Source organism: Oncorhynchus masou, chromosome 11 (assembly GCF_036934945.1).
Source record: "Oncorhynchus masou masou isolate Uvic2021 chromosome 11, UVic_Omas_1.1, whole genome shotgun sequence".
Lineage (NCBI taxonomy): Eukaryota > Metazoa > Chordata > Actinopteri > Salmoniformes > Salmonidae > Oncorhynchus > Oncorhynchus masou.
Window position 1 is genome coordinate 42,609,293 of NC_088222.1, and position 25,206 is coordinate 42,634,498.

At 41.4% G+C, this 25,206-nt stretch overlaps 1 protein-coding gene across 1 annotated transcript in view; it reads right to left on the reverse strand.

Moving 5' to 3' along the window:
• Positions 1-7,080: 7,080 nt before the first annotated feature.
• LOC135548721 (protein turtle homolog B-like) overlaps positions 7,081-25,206 on the reverse strand; it is a 183,708-nt gene continuing 165,582 nt past the window's right edge. The window contains exons 16-21 of the mRNA XM_064978584.1: positions 24,655-24,819; positions 24,455-24,500; positions 20,102-20,188; positions 13,756-15,408; positions 10,370-10,500; positions 7,081-9,542 (exon numbers count right to left, since the gene is read on the reverse strand). Coding sequence (XP_064834656.1) covers positions 9,328-9,542; positions 10,370-10,500; positions 13,756-15,408; positions 20,102-20,188; positions 24,455-24,500; positions 24,655-24,819 — 2,297 coding nt within the window. The 3' untranslated portion in view covers positions 7,081-9,327. The remainder of the gene's footprint in view (positions 9,543-10,369; positions 10,501-13,755; positions 15,409-20,101; positions 20,189-24,454; positions 24,501-24,654; positions 24,820-25,206) is intronic.

Below are 25,206 nucleotides of genomic sequence, written 5' to 3' on the forward strand. Positions count from 1 at the left end.
CTGAAACAGACCGTACACTACTCAGTTCCTACTCACTCAGCCATATACTCGGTGTGCATCATATTCTCATATACAAAAAATATGACAAGGTATACTTTTTTAAACATCATTTATACTGTGTGACAAAAGTGTATGCTTTCTCTTTCATCTGCTGTAGTCTTTTGAGTATTAGCACATTAGCACATTTGTGTTTACTTGTTTACTAGTAACCCACAGGGTATAATTGTATAATCATATACCGTATATCTTGTTAGGCCTCGACTTGACTGTGTACAGTACTGTGCAGTGTCTTCAAATTCCTCATACTGTCATTTTCTTGGGGAGGCATAACGGTTTGGCATTTTGTTATGCGGCTATGTTTTGGTTTTACAAAATGTAGTGTGGAACTCAGAGATTGGAGTATGGAAGAGCACCAGCAATATATATTCAAAACAACAACAAAGTGTGCTTTACCAGATTAAGTAAAATGACAAAAATAATTACTCAAATAACACAGTCCTTGAAAACTTGTGTTTTAGCACCAGATGTTCTTACTCTTCAGACTTATTTAATGAATTAGGCATACAACAAGTATCAAAAGACATAGCTTTACAATGCTCTCTAATGGTATCTGTTTTGCTATCAAGTAGTAACATCAATCCTTGGGGACAGCAAACCACAATTGCGCTCATATCTAAGTCCAAACCAACCAAGCCAGTACTATAAGAAATAAGGACCGAACAAATCCTCTTCCATAGAGCAAACAATTATGATGACAGTTCCTGTTACATAGTGATGGTAACGCTTTACTTGACACCCAGCGTCATAACACGTTATGACACAGTCATAATCATGTCATAACAGCTGACATTAACTTGTCACCTGTTGTGACAGTATTGCATTATTTTATGGCTGGTTATGACACCTAGATAAGAGTGTCAAAACCCACAAAACCTACCACACAAGACAAAACACTCCATTACACCATAGCCAACATGCCAACAGTATGTTTATGTTATATTCAATTTTCTGAAATTGAAGATATTAAATTATTATAATTGCGCACAAATTGATGTCAGACATGGACCTACCCCAATGCTCTGTTTTGCTGATGACTGGGATGAATGCAGGGGCAGATTTCAGCAGGACAAGACACCCTCTTTTTGACTGATGACTGACATAAGGGCATGTACGTGATAGACCTATCTGGCTTATGACGGTCATAATGCTTTTTACAGTGTCGTAAAGTGTATGTTCTTATTCCAAGTAAAGTGACACAGGAGGGCCATAATGCTTCTTGACAGTGTCATAAAGGGCATTTTCTGCAAGTTATTTAAAAGATGAAAAAAACAAAAACATGACTGCTAAGAATGAATTACAATAACAACAAAGGACTTAACAAACTTTCAAATAAAAGGAAACTTGTTGGCAGGGAAAAACACATTTGAATACATGTGGGTTATGACACTTATGTAGGTGTCATAACCAGCCATAAAATAATGAAATATGTGTCACAACAGGTGTAAATATATGGGTTATGACATATTATGAAATTATGACCGTGTTATAACGCTGGGTGTCAAGTAAAGTGTTACCAGAGTTATTTTACTAACCCAATATGACCGATATCAGACGACCTCTGAGAATGGCCCAGACACACCACAAAAATAGCTATTGCTAATGACAGACAGTATCATGTCATTAATAACTGTACAATTTTCAACTGTACAGTTCGGATGTGCTCCTCAATATCATATAACAGCTTGTATATCTCCTTTGTGACTAAAGTCATGTACACAAATGCCCCAAATATAAGGACAATCCCAGTTACACATGATTAAGTGGGTGAAATAATACACTGTAGCTCAGTTGGTAGCGCATGGAGCTTGCAATGCCAGGATAGTGGGTTCGATTCCCGGGACCACACGGTTTTTTGTTTTTGACATGACTAAGTCGCTTTGAATAAATGTGTCTGCTAAATGTAATATATTATATTATTATGATAGTCAAATCGGAGTGTATTCACACACAACACACAGAGCTTGGTTATTACATGTGATATTCAGTGCATTGTCTTGAAATTTCAAAAACTATATCTATATATTATTCTTAAAATATTTAGACTTTACTTGGACTTAAATAACTTATTTCAGCATTATAAATGGTACAATACATTCCACTGCTTTAGTCCGTGGCATGATTAGGCAGCAACTGAACTCATTATTAAAGCAAAAATATTAGGCAAGCATCATATTTTCGCCTAAGACAACCAATCATTGGTCCACATTCCCTTGAATGGGAAGTGCCCCTATCCATTGTGATATACAATAGCAGGCCCTACTTCAAATCCCAACTGTGGGAGGGGTGGATCAATGTATGTGCTTTGATTGCATCTTAATGTTAGCAAAAAGCTATTACTTCATTCAAATGTTCAGGTTTGTCAGTTTTGTGATATCAAGATCCCTTTCCTGCGACAGAATTCCATACTCAATATCAAAAGCTGTCTTATATCCAGTGACTCAGCATATGGGCAAATGTATAATATTCCCAAAAATATTGATTATAATGACCTCTAAATGAGTGTTTGTTTTTACACATCCTCTCTTCTCTTACACACACATACATACATATACATATACATTATATTATATATATTTTTTCAGTATCGTATATGCATTCTTTCTCTTTTCACAGCAGCAATCAGACACTTTGTCACGCCCTGGTCTTAGTATTTTGTGTTTTCTTTATCTATTTGGTCAGGCCAGGGTGTGACATGGGTTTTTGTATGTGGAGTGTTTTGTCTTGGGTTTTTTTCACATGTATTGGGATGGTAGCTTAGTGGGGTGTTCTAGGTGAATCTATGGCTGTCTGAAGTGGTTCTCAGAGGCAGGTGTTTATCGTTGTCTCTGATTGGGAACCATATTTAGGCAGCCATATTCTTTGAGTGTTTCGTGGGTGATTGTTCCTTTTCCTGTCCTTTTGTCTGTCGTGTGTTAGTTTGCACCAGTATAGGCTGTTTCGGTTTTAGTTACGTTTATTGTTTTTGTATTGATTCGTGTTTCTTCAGTTTTCATTAAACATGGATCGCAATAGCCACGCCGCATTTTGGTCTGACTCTCCTTCACCTATAGAAAACCGTGACACACTTCACCATGCAATGATCTCTCTGCTATACACTATGTACATGTTAATCCATATACATTGCACATTAAATTGTATATATTTGTATTTTCAAGAGGGACATTCTACTGCTCCACTTCCCTCATGCTTTACAGTATATTCTTAATTTTAAACATCAAAAGAATTTGACTCTGGAAATCTCTTGTGAAAGCCATTAATGATTAAATGACTACATTGTGAAAAAAAGAAATGGGGTTACTCGCCCTATCTGGATAATTATGATCAATATTGAAACATTTTAAATGTTTTGAATGTTGGTGATTTTTTTTGTGTGCTCGCTGAAAGCAAAAACACTAATGTTATTCAACACTTCAGTTGTGTCCTCTTTATTAACTTTGCAGAGGTTTCTACCATCTTCTCTACATTCAGCTAACATAGTAGCTGACTAAACTCAACTACTTGGCGAAGGAAGTTTTTGACTCCAACGGAGTTGAGCGGAGCCCAGGATTTGTGGAAATCAGCTCTGATTACATTGATTTGCCCAAAGTCAATACTGAAACGCTTGCCTTATACCCATGTTTGTCCTCAGAAACTTCCCTCACCATTGAGTTGAGTTTAGTCAGCGACTAACATAGCAGACACATGTACAGAAACAACAGAATATGACACACAGAGCTATTGCTAGCTTTAGGGGGATATTCTACAAATATCTGCAAAAGGCCAGTTTGCATTTTTGTATGATTTCTACATTATTCTGCTGGTACTTTAAGGGCCACAATGTATTGTAGAGTTACTGTGTAAATAATGCAACAATGTATCAATATATTTGCTGTGGTTCATGTTTCAATATAGGCAAATGTCTAAAATGACCATGGTCATTCAATAGGTTTCTTTTGGCTGACAAAGTTTTTGACTGGGATGATGGTTAAATTCAGTGATAGAATTGTTCCATTTTAAATGGGACTTGGTTTCTCTCAGAAACAAAGCTAATTTTCAATAATATACACTACCGTTCAGAAGTTTGGGGTCACTTAGAAATGTCCTTATTTTTGAAAGAAAAGCACATTTTTTTGTCCATTAAAATAACATCAAATTGATCAGAAACACATTGTTAATTTTGTAAATGTCTATTGTAGTTGGAAATGGCTGATTTTTGTTATGGAATTTCTACATTGGCGTACTGAGGCCCACTATCAGAAACCATCACGCCTGTGTTCCAAGGACATGTTGTATTAGCTAATCCAAGTTTATCATTTTAAAATGCTAATTGATCAATAGAAAACCCTTTTGCAATTATGTTTGCTGAAACAGCTGAAAACTGTTGTTCTGATTAAAGAAGCAATATAACCTTCTTAAGACTAGATGGATATCTGGAGCATCAGGATTTGTGGGTTCGATTACAGGCTTAAAATGGCCAGAAACAAAGAACTTTCTTCTGAACTTGTCAGTCTATTCTTGTTCTGAGAAATGAAGGCTATTACGCCTCACAAGTCCTCAACTGGCAGCTTCATTAAATAGTACCCGCAAAACACCAGTGTCAAAGTCAACAGTGAAGAGTGGACTCCAGGATGCTGGCCTTATCTCAGACTGGCCAATAAAAATAAAAGATTAAGATGGGCAAAAGAACACAGACACTGGACAGGGGAACTCTGCTTCGGCCAGCCTCCCGGAGTCGCCTCTTCACTGTTGACGTTGAGACTGGTGATTTAGGGGTACTATTTAATGAAGCTGCCAGTTGAGGACTTGTGAGGCGTTAGTTTCTCAAACTAGACACTCTAATATACTTGTCCTCTTGCTCAGTTGTGCACTGGGGCATCTCACTCCTCTTTCTATTCTTATTAGAGCCAGTTTGTGCTGTTCTGTGAAGGGAGTAGTACACAGTGTTGTACGAGATGGAATAGCCTTCATTTCTCAGAACAAGAATAGACTGGTGAGTTTCAGAAGAAAGTTATTTGTTTCTGGCCATTTTGAGCCTGTAATCGAACCCACAAATGCTGATGCTCCAGATACTCAACTAGTCTAAAGAAGGCCAGTTTTAATGCTCCTTTAATCAGAACAACCATTTTCAACTGTGCTAACATAATTTAAAAAGGGTTTTCTAAGGATCAATTAGCCTTTTAAATGATAAACTTGGATAAGCTAACACAACGTGCCATTGGAATACAGGAGTGATGGTTGCTGATAATGGGCCTCTGTACGCCTATGTAGATATTCCATTTAGTTTCCAGCTACAATAGTCATTTACAACATTAACAATGTCTACATTATTTCTGATCAATTTGATGTTATTTTAAATGGACAAAACAAAATGACCCCAAACATTTGAACGGCAGTGTGTCTTTTAACTTAAGTTTACTCACATTTAAGTGAGGCAAAGTCAAATGGGTTTATGAAAGAGGCTTACGTTTTCAAAGATTTCCATTGAACCTGGCACAGGCTAACAAAGAGCCTACAGAGTGTCCTATTTTCTTGCATGGAACAAAATGTTTTGTTTTTACTCTGAGTCCTAATTATTCACATGTCCCTCGGCCCTCACCAGCCACTAAATTCAGCACCAATATCAACACTGTTATTTCACCAGAATTAATGACTTGCCCGGAGTAGTTCTCTGATACTGATGACAGTACTGTGACACTGCAAGCTAGAAATGCAGTCAATGGGTGATCAAATCTGCCATAAGCGTCCAGTATCAAAATCACACAGCCCAACTAGACCTAACAAACTTGTCAAATTGTGATAATAATAAGATTCATAGCCAGAATATGAATTAAACTATAACAATATTCCCTTTGAAAGTATTACATTAAATAATAGCTTGACCATTTTCACAACAAAAGCATCTTAAAACAAACATTGCATGTAGCATTAAATATGATATATTCTTCCTAGAACTGGACAATAGTTGTCCAGTTACCTCGACAATGGCATTAATTGTTCCTTATCTGAACCACTGACAATTGCTTTGGCGCAAGTAGTCACCCTTGTGGAAAAAGTGTTCTACATAAATACGATTTTCATTTATGAAATCCAAAATATTATGTAACTGCCTGCATATGTGGTCCAACTTATTTAAAATATATAATTTCATAATACATTGGGCAATATATGCTATAATTGTATGTACAATATAGTTAAATATATTTCATATTATAGAACATGTTCCTTGCATTTTGGATCTTCATTTTGATATAATTCTTTTGACGGAGGGTTTGAAAATAAATGGCCATGACATAATAAGCAGCTACATATTTTCTTGTAAAACATTTGACATATTTCTGAATGCTACTGCCATAACAAACCACCTTGATGTTGACTTCACGTGTACAATTTGTGTTGAAATATCTACCTTTCAAACAGTTGAATTGATTAAAGCTTTACAGCTTCGATAAATCCCGTTGGATCAACAGAAATTAAGGACGATTTCAAGATCACCAGACTCAGAAGAGAATAGTATGCTAATTATTGAAAGTATCATCCTATACTGACAACAGTGTCATTGTGTTTACAGGTGCAATGTTGGGGATTAACTGATTATTACAATATCCTGATCCTGCTGTCTGCACCACAGGTAATTCTCGGGTTCAGTTTAGCCACAAATTGGTAATACACCAGCCAAGTCCTGTAGTGTCAAACAAAAATCAAGAAATGGTGGCCATTTGACACAAAAAAAAGTCCAACCGAACACACTAACCTGGCTCCATAAAACCACAGTATAACTTTGAGACTTTCCTCTTTAGCTAAGTTTTTGTCTTCATTTAAATGTCTAAGGTACACGACTTGGCATCTCGCCCTCCACAATATGTAATATGTTTATGCTGTAAAATACATACGCAGACAAAGTATAAAAGTTCAACACATCAAAACATAAATTAAACATGAGCATTATCATCCATGATTCAGACTCAATCTACACATCCTGCTTAAAAAGCACCAAGATGGATGTTGAAAGGCGTATGTACAGAGCATGTTGTTTTAATGGTTATACTGCACCAACCTTAAAACATCAAGTATGATCAATTACAGTATCATTTCAGATTGGTGGTATAGCTGTCATTCCTCTGAAAGTAGCAATACCACTTTCAGATTCAATGACCTTGTTAGCACCTGAAGTTGCAACTCTTAAGTGCCTTTATTGTACAGTATCAATAAGATACCCAATGAGAGACTTTGCTGGAAAGTATCGGCTTGCTGGAGATTTGTTAATATACCCAAATCTAAGTGCTAGCTTTCCATAATCAGAGACATTTCAAACCAACAGTGAACCAAACGGTTGAACCAAAATATATGAATAGGTCTCAAGTGCACAGTAGCACCTGTGTTCCTACGTGTATGGGTGAAACCATTCCTAACACCCCTCTCCTTCTCTGACCATCACCAGATCACCCCCCATTGTCATGACTCACATGGTTCAGCTTGAATGAGTTCAGCTTTAATATGTCTATATCTATATGATAATGAAACATGTCGATTTATAAAAAAGAAGCACCCTTCAATGACAGAAAAATAAAAAATAAAAACTTTAGCAGCTCTGCGTAGCCCTGGTATGCCACAAGAAGCCCCTCCATTGATCTTTCTATAGGGGAATAGACAACATTAATACAAGCACACGAAGAGAAAAAATGCCAAGGCTACAAATACAGGAAATGGCCAACAAAGGCAGTTACTTTCATAAACAAATAGAAAAAAAAGAAGAAAAAAAACGAAGCAGGCAACCAGAAGAAGCCCTATAAAGGCCATCATAAGCCTTTTGTTCATTGAGTCAGGCCCTCCCATATGAATGAAAAAAATACTATAGTATACTATGGCACAAAATCCTATCCTCCTCTCAGTACAGTACACGTTGTTTTTATTGATTAAGGAAGTTGTAGTATTTTTGGCTTTACTATAGTACTTTTTAAATAGGAGATGGAGCCCTCAGAACTACTACACAAGGCTACAAAGTGTGCTAGTAGAAGTGAAGATGGTATCAAATAAAGAGCAGTAAAAGCCAAGATTTTGCTCCAGTGCAAAACCCTTTCCCAGACAATGTGACAGACCCAAAGTCCAACCTGAATAGTAACTAGGGCAGTAGCATGTGTTGTATAGAATGTGTGAGGTTGCATGTGTGTGGTTGCATGCCTTGAGTGGCATACAGTACAGTACACTTTTGTTTAAATGGAGCCTAATCCCAACTTAATCCCTTCCCCTCGCCCTATTCAAAATAGATCTATGAGCCTATGTGCTTAGTTTACGACAGATCTTCCCCACAAGGGGAATTAATGACCATTCCTTTATGGGGCTAAGTGATAATGAAATTGAAGTTTATACAGAATAACTAAAATGTACAATCAACTTCTAAATGATTCCAAGAGAATGATTGATGGCGGCAACTGTACGTCCACAATATATCATACACTGTATGTAAAGCATAACATGCTCCATTTCTCTAATAGTCATTATGAACACCTCATTTATGGTGTGTCAAAAGACCAGAGACCAGATGTAGGTTTTTGATGAGCATGATATCATTCTACAACTGTAAGTAGACCTACATCAACCCAAACATACAATGGTATGTATATTGTGACCAATTCGATTTTTACATTCAGAATGATTCAAATTGTGTCAAATTTGAACAAATAAAATGCTTAAATAAGTCATAAGAATAATAAAAACATTCGCCAGTACAGTTGTGTTCAGCTAGCTGAGCCTTGTCATTGTGGTGCCATGTCCTGTGCTCTGAGGTATATTTTGTAGGACGTAATTGAGAACCTTGTGTGGATGGGATGAGTCTCTGGGAAGTGATAGAGGGCTGGCAGAGTGAGGCAGGTGAGGGTGAGCAAGGTGCTGTAAACTGAGACCTAACTAGGCTTCATGGGCTGTTTTGACACTGAGGCCATGAGCTAAGCCTCTTCTGCAAACAACAAAGTAATACTGTAGTATAAAGATGAGATAGAAAATGAAAACCTCAGACAGATGGGTCCTTTTCTAAATGTTTAGAAAATGTGTTTGAAATTAATAAATGTTGAAGCACACAATATTGCTTTCCTCAAATTAAATGTTTTGCACTGGAGTAAAACTTTTGAGGACATTGGGTAGCCACCGTTTTACCATTCTAATTTCTTTAAAAAAAAATGTAAACCATTGATTGATGCTGGGGAATGAGCAAACTTTTAGACTGAGGGGTCATTTTCCAGGTGGGGTTTTGTGGCATGTTGGGGAAGAGTGTGACCTGACTCCCCCACAGGCTCAGAGGAAAGTGACATGGTCTGGGTCCATGTTGTCCATGCTGGCCAAAATGGCCTTCTGGTCCTCCTGGGGCGGGCGGCGGAACAGCAGAGCGGAGAAGCGGGCATACGGGTCCTGTCTGATGGGCCGTTTCTTCTTCTTGCGGAGGTAGAGAACTTCTTCGGGCTGGAGTACCTGAGAGGTGTAGTCCTGCTGGGTCTGAGAGGTGGAGACACCTGGAGGATGGGAGGGGGATAGCAACAGGCAGGTCAGAGGTGAGAGAGCCTGAGGTCAGGATAAGAGGGCAGAGGTAGAGAATAAGGGTCCTGGTTGCTATTGGACAGACATTGGGCGGGAAGGTAAGGAATGCAAAACACACAGGAAACAATGGGTCAGAAGACAGGGTGGTTGAGTTAGAAAATGAGCTCAGTTCCAATCCAGGGTAAATACTTTACACTGTACCACTGCCCATACCATACCACCATGTATGGTTATTTGTGCACAATAACCTTGGAAAGTGGATACTTATCTTAGGAGGGTTCAACTAAGTTCATAAGTTGGAAATGCAACATGAATAAGTGAGACATTGAATTGTATGATTTAAAAGATAAATGCTGTTAACTGATCATCTACAGTCATTTGATACCGGTGTAAGTATTACTATAATTTCTGTCATGATTATGGAGAAAGTTGGTGTCAAAGTTAAGTTTCTGGAGAATTGCAGAACTCATTAGGGAACTACCTTGGTGTTCCCACCACTACGGCAGAGTAATAGAGATGAGAAAAGTATCACACCATACTACCTTATCACACCATGGTGACGTGCCGCTGAGTAGATAGCATAGTATGATGCATATATGTAATCTGATTGACGCCTGTGAAAGAGGAAGTCCTTGATAATCCTGTTGTGACGAAGTCTCTCAAAACATAGATGGCAATTGAAAACAAATTTGAGTCTGCCAGACACAATATCTGTCAAATGTGTGGTATGCCTCAAAATGTACATGTCAATCAACCAGCGTCTTACATCGGGACCGTACATCCACAATGTCACAGGCCTCACCTGTTTTTCTTCTGGACTTGGAGTTGTTGTTGTTGACCACCATCGTCTTCTTGGCCTTTTTAATACGATGGTATCTCAGTGCATCAAACCTCTCAGACCCCGCAGGGGCACTCGGCGCACCTCGACGACTTCTGAACAAAAAAAAAAGGGAGGGAGAACACATGTAACCCTGAGGAACTTCTGCCAAGTGGGCCTTTCCTTCTACATGAGGCTCTAAAAGTTCAAGAACCAAACCTTCTGAAGCCAGCTTCACATTACCTAAAGTTTGGAGCAATGTGACACGCCTGAGATTTTTGACTGAACCAAAGCTAATAGTTTGGTCAAACAAAATTAAGAGGAATGTTTGTGTGACTTGAATCTACAGTGTTGCTGTATTTTACACAATCGGTCCTATGATTTGTTGAATCTGAAAATAACAGGTGCAAATTTGAAAAGAATATTGCAATTTGTAGAACATGAATGAGTATTCTCAGCCATCTCTTTTGTCTGCAGTCTTCCTATCCAGATACTGAGGCACTTTAAAACGGCAGCCCACAGATTCTGCACAAACACAACAGGTTCTCACAAGGCACGGAAAACAAATAGCATCACAAAGGGGCTGTCCTCCAGCTGTGGCTGCAGAGAGAAATGGAAGGCTGTTAGTGGAGGAGGGAAATCAACAGCTGAGCGACAAAGCATCATCAATATGTATTCATAGACATGGATACTGTCTACAATGGGCTTCACCATGCTGACAGGGGGAGAGATGGCGGGAGGGGAAATGGCTACTTGGGAACAGTCACATAACGAAAGGTAAGCCAAAACCAAAACTAAGCACTCGGACAACAAATGTAACAAGAGTTTAATCAGATACTTGTTCTTAAAAATAAAATAATGAATAGCAATATTTAGCGATGGCATGCATGGCAGTTTGCACATGGAACAGGGCTTTAAAGGGGAATACTGTGAAAAGCATTTCATAGGGCTGTGGTGTGGACCTAAAAATTCTACTTTCCCCACAATATCAAAGAAGTGCATCAACAGTTTTGGAAGGACACTTGCTTCACTTGGTAGTGAGAACTGTTCTGTAGTCCAAACTTACACGTGTAATTAGGTTATTTGCGTGCTTTGTTTCATACTGACTGGAGCGAAGGGAGTTCAAACGGCTAATCACATAAAATATTTCCTAAGAGTATAGGTCCAAAATATTTTCATTTGGTGTTATCATACAAAAACACCCTGAGTAAGAAAGGATAATATGTCTCCTGCTTGAGAGGAATGCCAAGAATGTATATGTTAAAGAGGACCTAACAGAGTGCCCATTTGCCATAAGACCAGACGAGAGAGTTATACTACTACACTCTTAGAAAAAAGTTGCTATCTCGAACCTAAAAGGGTTATTTGGCTGTCCCCATAGGGGAACCCTATGAAGAACCCTATTTGGTTCCAGATATAACCATTTTAGTTCCAGGTAGAACCATTTTGGATTCCATGAAGAACCCTTTCCACAGAGGGTTCTACATGGATCCCAAAAGGGTTCTATCTGAAACCAAAAACGGTTCTACCTGGAGCCAAATGGAACCCTTTTTTCTCAGTGTGTACAGCCTGGACATCTTATAATATACACTTGGGTCGGCTTAGAAAAGGGCTGTTACAATTGTTATCATATTTGTCAGATAAATATTGTTTTCCTCTGATATCTACTACTCATTCTTACTGAAGACACAAAAGAAGGAACAAAAAAAAGGAGAAGTGCAGCTAAGCTGCCAAGGTAACACCATCATACAGTAGATCATAATGCTTCTATAGCCAAAAGAACAGAAACATTTTGTCTGGGGCCTGCCTGTGCAAGGACTTTCTTGCAGCTTTTGTTGTGTACATGTCAGCTGTCATGGTAGTAAATCAAAACAAGCCTCGTCGAAAAATGACAAGTGTTGTTAGCATACATCTCTCAAGCATGAAGTTGTGTCAGGGATACGTGTCTAATCTCCAAATCAATTATCATAAAAGGTGACATATGCATACTTATGTCAGAATGCATACATTATTGAATACTGCAGAACTCAAAATGCATAGCTACTTTGAAAAAAAGGAAAAAATAAAAAACGGAGATGAACTTGACTGGAGTAACAAACTTAACAAAGCAAGACCCAATGACTCGTATTCCCCTTTAAAGGACGAGGTGATTCAAAGCCCCACCTGCTGCCCCCCCCCCTTTCAGACATGGATCCAACCCTTACCTATTGTGGTGTAGAGGACCTGGTCACAACAACGCTGCCCAGATAGCTGAGATCAATAAAAAACAAAGCAGGTAAGACTCCAGGAGCCATCAAGAACGACCAACTGCCCCTAATCAATAATGATGGAGACATTGCAACACATGAAAGCGGACAGATCCCTGCAACACACTTCGCCCAACAAGCCTCCCTGGCAGTCAGACCTGGGGGTGTCCTGGGGGCAATGGAGGGGTGGGGGTGGGGTTGGGGTGAAAGTTTCAGGGAAGAGGCGGTTCATGCAGTCAGGTTACTAAGGATGAAGATGGGCCCCCCTGTGCCTGCTGAGATGGACTCTCCTAAAAGCACCCTCTGCATTATAAATAAGGAGTCCTAAAAGGCCTAAGAGTTATACACAGCAATGGCATTTGTTTTGTCTGAGAGTCAATTGGGATGCACATATGGGATTCCTCCTGTTGGGTGAAAGCAGGGTAAAGCATGAAACACATGGAAAACCAGGGATCCTGTGTGGATGTCTCTCTTATTCCAGGCTTTTATGGGGCTTGTATCAAACAAACTGCGCAATGCATTTGAAATGGTTTAGATAATAATGGCATTTTCTCCAAAGACTTACTTTAGCCCTGAAAGGTCTGTAAGGTAATCTGTGAAGCAAAACATTTATCATCTTCTCAGGTCACAAAGTAGTTGTTCCACCGAGTCCAAATTTAGAGGAAAATGTGCAAATTGTGATTTGTTAAAAGACAAGTTTGGTACAGTACTTGCTTCACAGATTCCATGGATGGATATTTGAAAGTTGATTTCTGATATGAAAAGCAGCGTTAATCAATTTGAGAATGACAGAACTCCTAAGCCCATCAAATAAATCTATACAGCAAAATGCCATGTAAGAGTCCCCTGGTCAATTTGTCATTAAGAATTTGATCCCTTGATGAAATCATATCTCAAGTCTAAAAACAAGAATCAATCGATCTTTACTTAAAAAATGTTTACATTGATATAAAGTCCAACCCCAATTTGACCCTAATTATCCTAATTGTCCTGACAAGTGCATTTAGTAGAACCATAATGGTCCTCAATGTCACTGTGTTCAGAACACAAAGCAACCTAACAATTTAAATAAATGTATACTGGCGCAGATAAGTAAATCCCTCCCTGAAGGCCTAGTGCACCTACCCTGAAGCTGACAACTGGGGTGGAGAGGGCTCACACGGAAGGACCTCCTCCTCAGTTCTCCTCTGGGATGGCATCTGCCCAAACATGTTGCTGCTTTCCACAGGGGGTGATGGGGACTGGGACGGGTAGCTTGTAGCGGAGGTGGCAAAGGCCATGTGGGAGCGGTAGCTGGGACTTGCCCTTCTGCTACCTTGGCCATGGGCGGGAGAGGACAAGGGAGAGGACCTCCAGGAGAAGCTGGCTGAAGAGGGGGGAAGCAGGGTAATCTCAGACATCTCTGGAGGTATGGAGGGCTGGACAATGCTGGGACGGGGACGGGGTCGCACTACAATCTCTGGGGAGCCCTCGTGGGAACTAAGGGGATTCTGGGTGAGGGGCGAGAGGCGGGAAGGTTGGAGAACCATGATGCTAGGCTCCATCCTACGAACCTGCCTGGGACTGAGCCGGGGGGTGGGCTCGAACCACCGGGTGTCCAAGCTACTGAATGTGCTAGGGCCACCCATGTGGGCTGCTGGGTCGAGGTAAGGCAAAACTGGCACACCCATACCGTGGCTTGTGTGTCTTAGCTGCCCTAGACTCTGCGCCTCTTGCATAGCTAAACGCTTGGCTGGAAGGCCCCGAGGCTTGAACGTGCTGGGAGACTTGCCTGGACGGCTCTTTGGGGCCTCAAGCTGCAGGACACCAGGGTATGAGGGCACCTGGAGGGAGGAGGGCTGGAAAGCAGGGGGAAGAACATGGGGAGGAGGAAAGAAGGGTTCCCGGTGGAGATGCAAAGGGTGGTGGGGTGGAAAAATGAAGTGGGGCCCTTCCAGACTCGCAAAGGGGAAATCGGGTCTGTGCCAGATCTCCGGGGAGCGAGAGGAAGAGGTGAGCGTCAGGGGAAGAGGGAAGCTTGAGACGCCATAGTGTAGAATATCTCCTTCCCCCATCTCCTCAGGGATGCGGGGGTGACCAAAGGGCCCTTCGGTGTGGTAAGGGGGTGATGACATGACAGAGCTCAGAGGGCTGGTGTCAGGCATGTAGAAAGGGGGTGGAGGCTCGGGTTCCCCAGGGCTGCTAAGGTAACCGTAGAAGTGACCGTGGCCATGGGAGAAGGCTCTGTGGTGCAGGGAGCCTCGGATCTGCCCCGTGGCCTGGAGCCGACTGCTCTCCATGATGGTCATACCTTCCATGGGCCTCTGGAAGCGGGGGCTGTAGGCCGGTGGTTGCAGGTAAGACTCCTGGCTGGAGATTGGGGAGATCTGGTGAGGTCGAAGGGTTGCCATGACAGGGGGCATGGGCCCGGGATCGTCGTTCTCCTCGTCCGACTGGCGGAATTCGGGATAGAGGTCCGATTCTTCAACAAAGGGGAAGCCCTCGATTCGCCTGGGCTTGATAGACATCATCTCCATGTCGCTGGGGTCCATGACGAAGCGTCCGTCGGGGCCTCGGCTGATCAGCTCGATGGGTGTGGTTGCCTCCGCTTCGTACTTGGAGACACTGTACTTTTTGCTTGTTATTGCTCGCTTGGTTTTCTTGTACAGGGAGAGTTCATCCTTCTTCGCAGGACTCTGAGGGATTTTCTTCATGCTCATGCCATGGCCGTCCTCTGAACCCTCCGATGGTGGTTCCATGGAACGCATACTCTCCGGACTCACCTTACCAGAGGAGGACCTGAGAAACAATGGAAAGACAGAAGGCTAGTCAATGTCTGCTCAACGACCTCCTTCAACTTGACTCGGCAAACACCCAAACTAAGCCCATCAGTCGATGCTTTTACTGTCAGGCATCATTTTAGATGAAAATTACGATCAAATATATTAAACAAAGTCTCCAGTAAGAGATGACAAGCCATTCATCCACAAAAAAAGGCTTTTCAAAGAGCCATGCTGTAGGTAACAAAATAAATATCAGATTATGTGCAGTTACAAGTTTAGTTTGAGCCTGAAGTTCAATTGGGGATTTCAGGCACTGCTACCATGCACCAATGATTTGATCTGACAAAACAGGGATTGGATGTTTATCATTTTGTTATGAATAGAAGATGGATATGGAGGGACCATGTGCAGCAGCAACTTTAGGGTTTTGGACTGCTCTCCTACGCAACGTCATACATTACTTGATATGCAGACACTATTTAGTTATACTGTAGGTGCATGGTCTTGGTAGGGAGTCAGATGATACCCTGAGTAAAGTCTCCTTGGTGTACATGGTTAACAGACCTATGTTGTCTGTTAACATTCCATTTGCTCAACTGCATCACTTAAACAGCTCATGAGGAGACTGTGCTGATCACAAATCATGTCGGATTGAGTAATACATTTCCATTGTGCAGTATATTTTTCCCAGTCATGGTAGTGTAATTGATGTGAAGTCAGTCACAACATTAAAGTGTATTTCAGTGGAATAACAATGCTTAATGTGTTTTCAGTACCACCTGACATTTCCATTGACTTTTCATAAACCTATGATAGAGCCAACCAGAGGCAATGACTAACATGCCCTCCTCACCCCATCCACACATTCCCATTGCCAAGACACTGCCATCCTTAGGATTCAGGTGACCATCTTTAGCCGTGGGCATCCGTCCCCTTTTCCATCATTTTTTCCAAAAAAGTCTTGTCATTACTCCTAGTTCCCTGGACCACAAACTCTCGAGCCTCATTCGAACTGTATGTATTTGTGGTGGCTATATTTACATGTTATCTGAATTTCAAATTGTGCTTTGCATGGTAAGGCAACATTTTCAGAATATCAACTTAGAAAACAGTCAATTCTAAGGGCATCATTGTAGAAATCAGACTATATGTATTTTATTAGTATGGGTTTTATTCATTTGGAAGAAAGGTGAAATACCATTTAGTCAAGAGAGTATTTATGTTTACACCAAGAAATGAGGAATAACAAGCATTTTCCAGAAAAGAAGAGAGCAAAATCAGGACGTTTTAATAATACTTTATTCTGAGTACCAAAATACAATGCAAGGCTGAGGCTTTTTAGTATTTCACTAAGGCTTAGCTGTGCTTGTAATGGCTGCGGTGGCAATGGAGGGGCTGAGTTTCCAAGGCAACTGACAGTCGATGACCCGTATTGAAAAACAATGACGTTCTCGCTCTCTGCTACGTATGGAAAGCTGCAGAAGGCACCGTCAGTCGTGGTGCAGGCTCTTCAAGTATAGTGCGTGACATAGGCAAACACATCTGCCTCCACTGGACACAGTGCACACCCACATTCAAGACACTTCCAGCTAAATATTCAATATCTACTACTCATGTGGTTCATAACATCTAAAACTACATCAACAAGTTCAATACATAGAAAATAGCTATCAGAGGCAATGTTATCTATACACATATTTCAGTCTTGATAGAACTCGTCACAGCTATAAAATGTTATACTGTACGCTGGCTTGTTCATTTGTTTCTATAAAAATCACTTTTGAATAGAGTATTTGGCATCTGCCGAATGTGCCATTGTTCATGGTAAGATTTTCACCGCTCAATTTATTATGAGACAAAGATGTATTCACACTGGTTATAGAATGAATTTGAGCAGTAAAGCAGATGAGGGCAATACATGCATGTAAAAGTGACAACCTCATGAGGGTTCTCTCGATCATCTCTGGTTTGAATACCATGCTGTAAAATGACAGGGGCTTAGGGATAAAACATTACACCTCAAGTATGTCACTGTATGTTCTGTACTGTGCCATGAGCTTGTCTACAGTACCATGAGCACCATCGCTGTATGCTTACTATTACACATACGCTACTAAACTTAACAATTAAATACTCGACTTTTCAAGGAATCTAACAGAATAGCTGAGAGTAAAACAGCAAAGCATAGAAAAGAGGGCCAGCATTTCTACTAGGATGTGACAACGTAACTGCCAGGAGAAAATCAGGTGTGCAGGGGTGGGGTCGTCACAAAGAGATTCAGTGGCTGCTTGGCTGCAAACAATCTGGAAGGACACAAGGTACATTCAGCTAAGACTTTTTGTGACATACCAACCTGAGGGAGATTTCTACAGTATGTTGTCCGTTCTGCCTCAAAAAATAGTCATTGTTAATGACAACAAAGGAACAGTGAAAAAACGTGCTTGCCTGAAGATGAGACAAACTAGTGAGACCACAGCGAAATGACCTGGGATTAAGTATTTATGTTAGAACTGACATACGCTAAGTGTAAAAAAACATTATGAACACCTGCTCTGTCCATGACATAGAATGACCAGGTGAAAGATATGATCCTTTATTGATGTATCTTGTTAAATCCACTTCAATCAGTGTATATGAAGGGGAGGAGGCAGGTTAAAGATGGATTTCTAAGCCTTGAGACAACTGAGACAATGGATTGTGTATGTGCGCCATTCAGAGGGTGAATGGGCAAGGCAAACTATTTAAGTCCCTTTGAACAGGTTATGGTAGTAGGTGCCAAATGCACCGGTTTGTGTCAAGAACTGCAATGCTGCTGGGTTTTACACACTCAACAGTTTCCCGTGTGTCTCAAGAATGGTCCATTACCCGAAGGACATCTAGCCAACTTGACACAACCGTGGGAAGCATTGGAGTCAACATGGGCCAGCATCTCTGTAGAATGCTTTTGACACCTTGTAGAGTCAATCCCCCGACAAATCGAGGCTGTTCTGAGGACAAAAGGGGGGATGCAAATCAATATTAGGAAGCTGTTCTTAATGTTTTGTACACTCAGCGTATAACCACTACGTATTGTGTGACTACGTACTGCTGACAGCCACATGAACATTTCCAGAAGTCTCAAATCTATGCTGTAAAAATAATAATTTTTGTACTTTGGTAACACTTTACTGAAAACATGCATGTTTGTTATAAGCATGTATGAACCTTTGTCTTATAATACGCTTATAATATGTCTAGCTATGAAATAAGTCCTATGATGCATTATAACAGCCTAATGCATTACACCTGCACGGTTTAAGTAAATTGTTACCGGTACTGAATGGTTATGGAAACATATTTGCTATGTTTAAAGTCACAATCTGTGACTAATCTAACATTCATTCCCAGTCAAAAGTGCTGTCCTTGCATTTGTTTGTAAACGGTGTGGGTGGGTCTTGGTAACTGCCACAGAGTTCTTTGAATTATGTGTTAAAACTGTGGTTTTGGAGCCGGATAGCCCAGACATCAAATAACTCTGGGAGTAATTTGCACTTTTGACAGTTGAAAGAAGGTTACAGATAATGGGACAGTAATAACACATTGTCATAATTCGTGAATAACCGTCAGCTTCTCTTGAATATCGATCTCGCCGATGTTATCAACAAACCAAATCAATTGCTTTCCAGTTGTTGTACACCAGACCTGTTCCTTTTGTATAGCCATGCCATACGGTGACTTCCAAATAAATCCCAGACTTAAAATGCCATTGTTCCACCTGTGCTAGGTTTTAAACAGGTCAAACAGGTCGGGCCGGAGCATGGGCTATTCCCGGTGCATGGTACAGGTGGGCAGTTAGGGGGTGGGGCGTGAGAAGAAGCAGCAGCAGCCCGACCAAAGAACCCCACAAGATGGGAGGAGAGAGGAGGATTCTGGGTATGTACGCCCAGTAGAAACCTTTAATGGGACGAGGTTGGCCGTCGAATCAATTTTTAGGCAAAATGGGATTTTGGATCATTCGCAACACTGGAGTGGTTTCATCTTACATGTACAGCAAGGCGGTCAACATCGGGGGCAATTTTTACCATCTCTGGAGAACTGAATACATTGCCTCCAGTGCAATGTTGAATCAGGCACTTTTATTAATTAATTATTTATATTGATTGTAGGTACACCACATACCGTGGCTTATATGTCAATTAGAGTTTGGAGCAGTCTGATCGCGAGTCAGATGCCTTTTTCCCCGTGAATCTGAAAATCCTCGTCAGTCACGGCTAATATTGCGCTACGTTTGTGCACGCCTCAGGGGATACCATACTGGTTCAAATTGCTATTTGATCAATTTCAGGAAAAAATCTGAGATATCGGGATCTAGGGCTTTCATCCCAATTTGAATGTATTTAAATTCAGCTTAACAGGTTTCTCAAAGAAGGGCACGTTGTACCCGACAATGCTGTACACACATCACCCCCAGCTGGACAACTAAGACTATGACATCTCTGGAGACTATAAAACACTATGACCCCAGATAGGTTGCTTAGTGCATATCTTTTTTACAGCTGTAACTTTTCAATCATTTTGCATCTCCTGTGAGTGGACCGCGAGGGTGCTTAGGGCCCCAATTGCTCGAACCGGCGTGTGACCGTGCCCAGCACAGGAAGCATGCGGCCAAGCCAGCCAGCAGCATACTGACTGAGGGGCGGGCTGAACAAGGTGCAGGTAGCCACACTCACTGAGGGCTGGAGGGCGGGGGCCGGTAGCTGCTGGCGTCTTGCCCCTCGCAGTAGGGCTCTATGCCGGGCAAGGGGCTAAGAGGAGTCCTGCGGTGGAAAAAACAACAGAGACGGGAAGAGAAGGAAGAGAAAGAGGGGAGAAGAGGGAGGAGGAGGAATGCAGTCAATGAGGCTCCAGAGCTTCCACATGTCCAAACACAGAGAGAGAGAGAGAAAGAAAGAGGAGGGAAAGAGAGAAAGAGAAACAGGGAGGGACAGAGGGTGTGAGAGAGTCCAAAATAAAAGGTTGGGTGGGGAGAGAAAGATGGAGAGAGATACAAAGACAGAGAAAAGGGGAGAACGAGAGAGTCAGAGAAACAGGGGCATGAGGAAGATACTAAGAAAAGGAAGGAGAACGATGGCGAGAAGCTGAGTCAGAGAAACATAAGTAGGAAGCAAAAGGGTGTAAGCAAGACAGAGAAAAATATAGAGCAAGAGCCAGAAACAAACAGAGGGGAAAAGAGAAGACAGGGAAGGAGCGAGAGATACAAGAAGAGATTTGGCCGGTGCACGTCTGACAAGTTCTCCATTTATTAGGCACAGTCATACAGCGTACAATTAGAAACCCACACATGACAGGAAGAAATACTGAGTACTGTGGAAGTCATGCATTTCAGAGGGAACGGGGGTATCCATACCCTCTGTCTGACTTTGGTAGCAGCACATGCACACCTTTGTTCCTATGACTTCTGGGAGACATTCCCCTTTTGTACTTTCAACCCTAAACCTATCGGCAGTTAATAGTTCATATTGGTGGGATGGAGTAAGCAAAATAGTATATTTAACTGATTAAGAGCAAGTGGAAAGGATACAGCTGTTACGTTAACATCAGCATGGGGTGTACATGTAACTGCTGACACAATTTACTAGTTAGTAGTAGGAGTTAGTTTAGTAATTGATTTAACTGTAGGACAGACACATACGATGAAGTGGTACCAAAAACATAACGGCAATTTCTTAGTTGCATGTCTTAGCACCTATGCTCTATTCTTAGTCAGAAGAGGTTAACATCACTTTTAGAGCAACACCGTTGGGAGGCTCTGTCATTGAAGTACGTTCTATTACTCTAACGTGATATGTAGTGAGCTGGAGTGCAATTGGCTTGGGTCAACATTTACAGACACCAATAATGACAGCTTGGCCTCCATGTAAAATGGGGTATTGGATAAAAAAATACCACACTGAAAACAATGCATTAAGCTTGGATGTTTTTGTACTTCTGTGCTCTATTTGCTGTGACTATGTTCAACTCTTACATGGTTCAACAGTGACAAAAGAGATTTGGAGGATAACGTTCAAGTGCATATCCATAGTCAGTCAATGCAAACTCCTTCACTTTCACTTTATTGACAAGTGGTTGGAAAGTATGCAATGTTGTTGATGATGAGTACTGCATATTGCAAAAAACTAATAGGATCATCCAATACAAGAGGGTGCTGCTGCTTGACACGGTGTGTAAATCATCAAAAGCCATATCCAAAAGTCATCAAAGGTTGCAGTTATTAGAACTGGGAGAAGAAAACAGACATAAAAGAGGGGTTATAATTAAATAATAATTCATTCAAGAACAAGAGATTAAAAAAATAAAAAAATAAATGAATTAGGCTCAGTCAGCAGTTTGGTCCGTTGTTCTTTTGAAGTGTGGGGAAAAGTAGAAAAATCTCTCCATGATAACATTGATAAGTAAACCGTTTTAGTGTACCATGGTAAACTGCTGAGCAGAGTAAAGTTAGTGCCTGCCACAGAAGCATGGGTAGTAAAGCCAGGTGGAAAGAAGCATGAGGGAAGCCCCTGGGTCCAAATGAAAATAGCCAGCTAGGAAACATCATTCACAGCATGCATGTTTTTTTTTTACCATGGTAAACCTTAATTGGATTTGTTTACAGCTCATGTTCCTGCTAGCGCCCAAAAAAAGTATTCTCGACAAAGATCAAAGAACAACATCAGGGTAGAAAAGAGAAATAATGAAAAAAGTATCCTGCGGATATTCTTTGTCTACTGAGAAGACAAGTCAACACGCGACAGGTCGAAATCATCCTTGCCGTAGTTGTGCCTTTAATACTGCATCATGGGAAAGGGGGAGAGGAGGAGGGGTTAGCTCCATGTGTAAACGCAACATTCACCACACGGTAAATGTGCACCTGTACACATGATGCGGCGCGTTTCGCCACCGATGCCGCTCATCAGGCTAAAAAATATCAAGACCCTCGCCCCGGGGGCTTATTGCCATAGAAACTCACATGTACCAGCCGTACTTTGCCAGTGAGCCACTTTTCAACCGCAGCCTTTCAGCCACAGCCTCCGCTAACCTATAGTCATCGACAAAGTGAGCATAGAGGAGATAGGGGACAGAACAGAACATAGTCCTGGCTGAATACTTACGTTACGCTGTGAAGTTTCCTGTTGGTACAAATCTAGCATCAACTTCCCATTCCCCAATCCTAATTTTAACCATTGGTGGGGTAAATGCTAAACTGACCCAAGATCTACGGGCAATTTCATCCTACACCAATTCTAACACAGAGAGAGAGTGAGAGAGGGATTTAACCCCTTTCAGTATCTGGAGCTGGTCTCTGATCATAGCTTTCACAGGAGGTCATATTTTCTCCATGGACTACAGATATGGTTTTGCTATACCATGCTAGCTCTTGTGTCCTCCCTAGTGGTCTGATTTATCATTGCACATCATCTCGGGTGGATTATACAAAATAGCCTAAAACTGGTTTGGTGTTCCTAAAACGTTGGACTTGATACCCTATTGCCCTTTTCACACGACTACTGAGCCGAGCCATGCCAACCCGAGCCATGTCAACCCGAGCCATGCTTTACTGGGCTTGCTTGGTTACCCATCCACCATAGTTGCTGAAACTGTGCTGGATGGGACAAAGTGAAAGAAAAACATCCACGCCAGGACAGTACCGTCCGGGTTGGCACTTTAGTGAGAAAAGGGTCAAAAGGAGCCCCTAGACGAGGGCTAAAGACAGACATCCGAATCAAGTGGAAACTTTTGCAAAAATAACAGGCTATGGTGACAAATCGGATACCTTCCTTTGTTTATGTTTTTACCTCTCAAATGACACTCAAAACAACATAACTTTACAGACAAAAATAATTATCTTCCCCTAAAATGTGGTTGTCCATCGCGTTGCAATGTTTGTACCGAAACACCAGGAGATCAACAAAACATGCTCTGTAAAAACAGTGAGTGGAGCAAAACAGATATAGATTGGAGCAAAACAGATATAGATTGGAGCAAAGCAGATATAGATTGGAGCAAAACAGATTGGAATGGAGCTCTATGGTGTATTCTTGTTCAGTCCTCTAAGCCCAGAGAAGGAATGAGTGTAAGAAAGAGAATCTATGCAATTAAGATGCTATTTTAATGAGGCCACATGAGCCAAATAAGACCTTGAGAGAACTGAGCAAGAAACATTTCTCCAATCCAATATTCTGTCAGATATCTGAAGCGCCACCCTCAAATAATGATCAAATGTTCTGCATTTCATGTGAGGGATTTTTTTATTGATGTCTCCATGTAGGGTTGTTTTGTTTTGCTACTAAAAGACTTGGCCTATGTCTCAAATGGCATCACATTCCCTTTATAGTGCACTACTTTTGACCAGAGCCCCCATATGACTCTGGTTAAAAGTAATGCCATATATCGGGAATAGGGTGTCATTTCGGTCGCACACAAAGACTTGGGAGTCAATGTTTGTGAACATGGTCGTGACAACCTTTCTGTGACCCTGGAGTATTGATGTTTCAATCCAACTGTAGTTAGGGAAACAACTGTAATTAGGAAAACAAGGTCAATAATGATGGATTTAAGTTTCTGGGCCGTGACATACGCACGCATGTGTACAAGCTCAGCTCTACTAGTTACTAGTCTATTAAAATTACATTATAGAAAACAGGTAGACAAATATGTTTTCTCCAGGGTCTGCCACATTTATTTTTAATTTGGTCAATTTTGTTAGAATATCAGTTTTATTTTTCAATATATAGAAAGTTTACCGTACACGATAACTATCTCAGATTAGAATTGAGAATGTGTTGGTTCAAAATTAGACCGTTAAAGACTGATTGCTGAGATGAACTATGGGTAATAGCTAGTTAAACAGTGACAGCTCCCTGTCCATCAATATTTGGCCAATCGTTGGCCAGTGATTGGTGGTCCTTCCAATAGGCTTTCTCTATTTGATGGGTGTGTGTAAGAAGCCTTACATTGTGATGCAGTGCACCCTAGCCTTGATTTGCATCATTTGCAGCAAAGGAGGGGGAAAAATGAAAGCATTGTTGGCTTGGGTTACTTACGGAGTTTCCATGCTTTTTCTGCAGTGTGTTATCGAGAGAGGGGGGTCTGAAAAAGAGGTGGGGGACACAGAATAAGACATCATTAATGTATCAATGCCATCAATGTCAGTTCAATGAGATGTCGATAGAGAGCTATCAAATCATGTCCATGTGTGTCTGTCTGTGAATCCTTGTGTGTGTCTATACTGCATGTGTCTCACCTCTCCTCCTCTTGAGCTTGCGTCGGCGCTGTTTGTTGACGAAGCAGGCTGCCAGTGTGCTGAAGAGAACGGCGGCCGCCAGAAAACAGACAGTGGCCACGATGCCAGCCACCACCGGCCGCGTCAGTCCCCCCTCATCTACCATCTCCGGGGGCGGGAAGAAGTCTGAGACAGAGGAGGGGAGCGAGTGAGAGAGTTATGGGGGGGGGACTTGTCTGCCAGTAGACTGTAGGCTTGGACAGATGTGTTTGACTCAAAACAATACTGTGACTGACATCAACACACAATAATAGGTATATAGGTATATTGAAAACAAATACTTCCAGGCTAGCCTTTAAACCTGCATTTATTGTGAGCAAAAAACATTACATTATGTGGAAATTACTCAAGTAACTCTACATAGCCTTTGAACTAGGCTTGTAGCTGATTACAAAAGGGAGGGCCTGACATCTACAGGGCAGGTCGAATCTGGCAGGCTACTGCCAGTCATCACACTAACTGTGTGTGTTTTGTGTTTGCGTATGTGTGTGTCCCTGGCAGGCCGCTGCCAAT